The sequence below is a fragment of the Rhipicephalus microplus genome, chromosome 1 (genome assembly GCF_043290135.1).
Source record: "Rhipicephalus microplus isolate Deutch F79 chromosome 1, USDA_Rmic, whole genome shotgun sequence".
Classification (NCBI taxonomy): domain Eukaryota; kingdom Metazoa; phylum Arthropoda; class Arachnida; order Ixodida; family Ixodidae; genus Rhipicephalus; species Rhipicephalus microplus.
The window spans coordinates 166,042,337-166,048,118 of NC_134700.1; the positions used below are offsets into that span (position 1 = coordinate 166,042,337).

Here is a 5,782-nt window from a genome sequence, read left to right on the forward strand (position 1 = left end):
ACACATCAGACGTGGTCGGACCAAACCAAACAATACACACATTTATTTAACTACCTTTAGAACAACGACGATATCGTCAGCCGAATTACTATAACATCAATCGTGATCAACACGTTATAACATCCTTACACAATACTAAACAATACTCAACAACATGACAAACAATGCGGTGTCGCTAACGCCTGACTCGCCACGAGGACCCCCGGCGTGCAACCCGCGGTGCGGCGCACCGGGGACCCACGCTATACACAACCGTTCGCGACAACCGCTACCCGTCGAAGAGACTCGCTCACTTCTCTCCTGCCGCCACAAAGGCTCGCCGCCAGGGGTCCCCGCCGGTGCTACCAATCTAACCATGATGATGATAGCGGTGATCAACGCTCGCGAACACAACGCCATTTACTGCTCAATAGTTGTGACTTTGAAACACGGCTTCTGCGCGAGACATATGCGTCACGCGACGCAAACAACTTTACGAGCTCTCCTGGCCGTTTCGTTAATGGTAGCGATACCAAATTTGCTACGACCTACCATGACTGTAAGACGAGCATAATTGACTAGTCATAACATGACATGTATGTCATGAATGTGATCATTTACATTTCACGGTCCTGCTGCTCTTGCATCGGTTTCGTTCACATGACATGTTGCAAAACTGGTATGGTATGACATGACTGCACGCCGAGTACAAGGGACAGACCGTAACGCGGAAATCATGACATGAATGTCATGTAAGTCGTGAGTCATGACTACACGCCACGCTCATGCTGCGCTCGCGATCGTTTCGCTAGCTTCACATATACCAAAACCTGGTATTACGAGTCGCGAATGGATGACGAAGGTATGTGACTGGTGCAACATGATAATCATGAGATTCGCGTCCTGTAACAACATGACTACATGCCACGCTCATGATGAATTCGGGACCGTTTCGCTAGCTTCAAATATACCAAATTGGGTATCACGTGACGCGAATGGACTACGATGGTAAATGACAGGTTCAAACATGATAATCAGGACATGCGTGTCATGTAAAAAATTACTATACTTGCTAAGCTCACAGCTCGCTTGCGGCCGTTTCGCTATAGCTCCACATATACCAAATTTTATATCACGTAACGTGAATAGAAGACGAAGATGAATAACACGTCCAAACGTGATGATCACGAGAACGGAGTCATGTACGGCATTATTTACGTCCGCCTCGTAACATTGTGCTGATTTTCAAGTGACACATCAACCATCCCCATTCGTGCTTCGCATATCAACGATCCCCACTGTACGTGGGATCTACCAAATGTTTGTTTTCTTCTTTCTTGATTTTTCGCTCACGGACGATTTTTCACTCACAACCAACGGTGCCGATGCCGACGGCGAAATTTCTGCGACACGAGCTATCGCGTTAAAATAGGGCAAGCGCAGCGCTGTCCTTGACTCCCTTTGTGGAGGGTGCCTTGGAGGGTGTTCTATTCATTCCCTCGCCGCGCAGAATCGCGCACGCGTCGTCGTAGCTCGTCACCAAGGCCACGCGCAGTAAGCGACAATACGGTGACGTGACGCCTCAATACGGTGACGTGACCACTTTTCCGAGACAATACTAGGCCTGCGATATCTGACAGCGATACGGTGCAACTTCGAAGGCAGCTACAAGAGAGCATGGGCGTGCCCTTCGAGCATTGGGTGCGTAGGATTTCGTTTTAATTCGGTGCTTTCGCATCGCGGAACATACGGCGGCGTATCAACTTCACTAGATTGGCGGCGTATTGCGTGTCGTCGTAGCCGTTCACTGGTGACGTTCTCTTGGGATCAGGCCAAATGTACACCACGCGGTGGCGTAAGCGTTCGGGCGGCCGACAAAACCCGGACGCCCACTGACGCGGCAGCTCCGACTGATCGCCTTCTTCCAAGGTTTGTCATGCTTCTTTTCACGCTCTACCTTCCGAATCAAGCACTGCACCTTTCAATGCTATTAGAATTCTTTGGGAACTTCGGTTTTAAAGAACATCTGTATACTCCACGGCAATCGTAGTGGGCCAGCCCGTAAGTACATTGATGTGACCCATAGTTACCTTTTGTAATTGGTTTTTGGTGCACATATATTAAGAAGGGAAGAATGTCACCATGAGGTTTGTCACTTGAACGACAATCGCATTAGCAAGCTTCGTCATTTCTTGCGAGGTCAAACATTTTTCTCGTTAAAGAAGTGTGCTTTCCTCCCGTAGTCCGCGTCGCTCCCCGCCTTTTCTGCTCCTTCCCTCTTGTTTCTATTTGGAGTGAGTTTTTATCTACGAATCTGTTGCACAAAAAGCGGTATATATACCATTGCAATAATAGCGAAAGTTGGGCTAGTTGGTGGTTCATGCTTGGGATGTAAAAACAGCTCAAAAATATAGACAAGGACAGAGGAAGAGCCGACATCAGCATGGTGTCATCTCTTCCTCTGTCCTTGTCTATATTTTTGCGCTGTTTTTACATACCAAGCATATACCATTGCGTTAATAACCTTCGACTGTTTTAAATAGTCTATAACAAAGTGCATGTCGCCGTCTGTATAGTAGTTTATTACACAGACGCAGAAAAGTTGAGATTGTCGGTACGTATTCGTGTTGAAAGAGTGTACGCAGTAAACACGGGCGCAATAGAAAACGTCAGGAAGCCACATATACGCAAACTAACCGATGTGTAAAACAGAGATCAATGGGACATGAGGGATCACTGACTGGAGGTTTACCATCTAACCTATCTTTACCTTGTCGAGGGCGAAAGTACATGCCGAAACTCGATCAATGCGCAGTTTTCTACGTGATTAAAGAAACGCGTCTATTGGTAGAGAGATATAGATAGAGAGAGACAGAAAGAGGCAATGAAAAGGCAGGGAGCTTAACCATGTTACACCCGGTTTGCTAGCCTATACACTTGCGCATATCGATAATAGGGGTAGAAAACGCGTGAGCAAATCATCGATTAACATGCGTACAGAAGAAATCAAGTGTCTGAACAGTTGTCTCAGCTAAACTACCACCGGATTGACAAGTGCCACCTCTTGCACGGGCATTCGCAGATAAATGGTTGTGCACGTACTTTCCTTTCTGCCTGTGTCCGCCTTTTCATTTGTTAGAGGGCGTCTGTCGCGTCTCCTGTTCTTTCCGTGCTTGCACGCCTGTACAAGAGCACGTTCTTTGTATCTTGTAATTGGTAAGCATTATCAATTTGCTGCTTTTCAAGGGGTCCAAGACCGACCCCTCAATACTTTGGATTCCGTGACGCCCATCTGTCGTCAAGGATCTCTCACAATCTACTAAGCTCACTTGTAACATTCTCACGCCAAGTATATACAGTATATACCCGTTCACATAAGCTGGCCTTAGATGTACGCTTGTAGGAAATGCCTCCGAGAAACCAGCGCTTCATTGTCGATGCCTGCGTAACTTCCTGAAAACGTCTGCAATATTGCTCGTTTGTTATCCATCGCAGATAGAAGGAACTGCCCTTGGCGTCGGCCTTGCCGACCATGGCGTCTTCACCAGACCAACTTCAGGAGAACACCGGCAAGGGAACGGCTGCTGCGCAGGTTCGAAAGTCTTTTGGTTACTTTCATTAAAGCAATACTCTGGCCTGTAGCCATAGGGGGGGGGTCATTGAAGACTGGTCTTCTTCCTGAAATTTGGATGGAAGCGTGTGTTTTACTGAGGACATTAATAAAAAATGGGCGATTTTCAAGGCCTTCAACAGGTGCCTCCACCCCCCAAAAATTCCTAGCTACGAGCCTGCTCTAAAACAGTGATTTAATCATCCCACCCCACTTATTGGAACGACCTTTCTTTCTACCTAATTCCTAACGTTTCGTAAACACACCCATTGCCCCTTCCACCCCTAAGACCATTTTTTAAACCCTTGGTTACCTACTCATATGAGCAATGAGCAATCTTAAATATGGAATAATTATTTGGTATACCACGAGAACTGCAGATAATGGCAGTAAAAAACATTTATTCTCCTGCGAATAATTCTGGAACGTTGTTCTTTATAAGCACAAAACTCTTCAATACCTTAACGAGTTACTCACCTTTTCGGGGACAGTCTGTCCAACTCATCTAATGGTTGCTTGCTGACGTAAGTGGTCTCTCAAGCCGCATACCATTATTTCTTGTTTCAGGCATGCAAGTCTGGATCTCAGGTGCTGTATCGGTACGTGGGAGGTGTCTACCTCAACGTCATGTATCCCGAACAAAACGTCCTCTCCGCGTTGTCCTACAAGCCGCTGGACGTCGACCTCTTCGTCGCTAGTTACCCCAAGGGCGGAACGACGTGGACGCAGCACATCGTATACAGCATCCTTCGCAACGGCGCGACACCGACAAACATCATGGAATTCATGAGCAGCAGTCCATTCCTGGAATTCATGGGGGCGGAAGGCGCCCGCGCCATGCCTCGGCCCGGGGCCATCAAGACCCACTTGCCGTTCGACAAGGTACCTTACTCGGCTAAGGCCAAGTACATCTACGTAACCCGTAACCCGTACGACTGCTGTGTGTCCTCCTATTATCACGTAAAGAACTTCCATTCTATGCTCTTCGACGGTACGTTCGACGAGTACTTCGACATGTTCGTCGAAGGAAAAGTTGACTACGGTGACTACTTCGCCCACCTGCTGTCCTGGTACAAACGTCGCCGTGACAGTAACGTGCTATTTCTGACGTACGAGGAACTCAAGAAGGACCCACGTGACTGCGTGCTCAAGATGGCCGACTTCATCGACAAGCAGCAGTATGGCGACAAGTTGAGGCAGCAACCGGAACTGTTAAACAAGGTTCTTGACTCTATTAGCATTGACTCCATGAGGAAACTCTACTCCAAGCTCGGGGAGTGGGGCAGGCAATTGGCGAACACGCCTTTGGAAGCCCTGCCCGAAGCAATGAGGTCGGCAATGGAAACCATCAAAGAAATGTGCATGCAGCCCATCAAGGGAAACTTTGTGAGGAAAGGCATCGTAGGAGACTGGAAAAATCACTTCTCATCGGAGCAGATTACGAGGATGAAAGAGCTGATTGCTGCGAGGACAGCTGGTAGCGACGTCATGGATCTCTGGAAGGATGCGGACATTCCCCACTGATGAAGGGACGTTTGCGCTTGAATGTATTTTCTTTTATTCCTTCTTTATGTTTTTCATTGGCCTGTTTTATGTTTGTTCAAGCGTGCCCTGCTCTTTGGTACTCGTGTCTGGTGATAAAATAAAATGCTAATTGATTGATATGTGGTGTTTAACGTCTCAAATGCACCATATGATTATGAGAGACGCCGTAATGGTAGGCTCCGGAAATTTCGACCACCTGGAGTGCTTTAACGAGCACCCAAATATGAGCACACGGGCCTACAGCATTTTCGCCTCCATTGAAATGCAGCCGCCGCAGCCGGGATTTGATCCCGTGACCTGTGGGTCAGCAGGCCACCGTAGCCACTGTTTTGACCACCGCGGCGGGGACGATAAATTGGGCTGTGCACCGACCCAGGCATAATGATTTTACTTCGCACAAACGTGATCAGCCGGTATTTCATCAATATAACATGCGCATGAACAATTTCTGATTTTACCGGGGAGCAGCTCATATACCACAGCTCTCTTCAAAGAGACGCACTACTGATATTTTGTAGAGTATATAGATCCGAGGATCACACACAGGTTATGTATGTCGTCACCGCATAGGACGTCGCCCAAGTCTGGTGTAGACTCGAGCTGTAGAGCGGGGCGGGCGATCTCAATGTTGCATAAAGGCAATTGAGT

At 47.7% G+C, this 5,782-nt stretch overlaps 1 protein-coding gene across 2 annotated transcripts; it reads left to right on the forward strand.

Moving 5' to 3' along the window:
• The first annotated feature begins 1,659 nt into the window (after positions 1-1,659).
• LOC142802230 (sulfotransferase 1C2-like) lies at positions 1,660-5,253 on the forward strand. 2 transcript variants are annotated; one of them, XM_075887585.1, is made up of 3 exons: positions 1,660-1,680; positions 3,475-3,571; positions 4,157-5,253. In XM_075887585.1, the coding sequence occupies exons 2-3, from the start codon at positions 3,512-3,514 to the stop codon at positions 5,111-5,113; spliced, it is 1,017 nt and encodes a 338-aa protein (XP_075743700.1). In that variant the 5' UTR covers positions 1,660-1,680; positions 3,475-3,511; the 3' UTR covers positions 5,114-5,253. The 2 variants fall into 2 exon arrangements, with proteins under 2 accessions (XP_075743700.1, XP_075743698.1); XM_075887583.1 differs by lacking the exon at positions 1,660-1,680 and adding an exon at positions 1,726-1,908.
• The last annotated feature ends 529 nt before the right edge of the window (positions 5,254-5,782 follow it).

Excerpts from the sequence above, each read along its gene's own strand:
- LOC142802230 (XM_075887585.1), top strand. The coding sequence starts at position 3,512 with ATGGCGTCTTCACCAGACCAACTTCAGGAGAACACCGGCAAGGGAACG. Across the intron at positions 3,572-4,156 it reads AGGGAACGGCTGCTGCGCAG|GCATGCAAGTCTGGATCTCA; the intron begins GTTCGAAAGTCT and ends TTCTTGTTTCAG.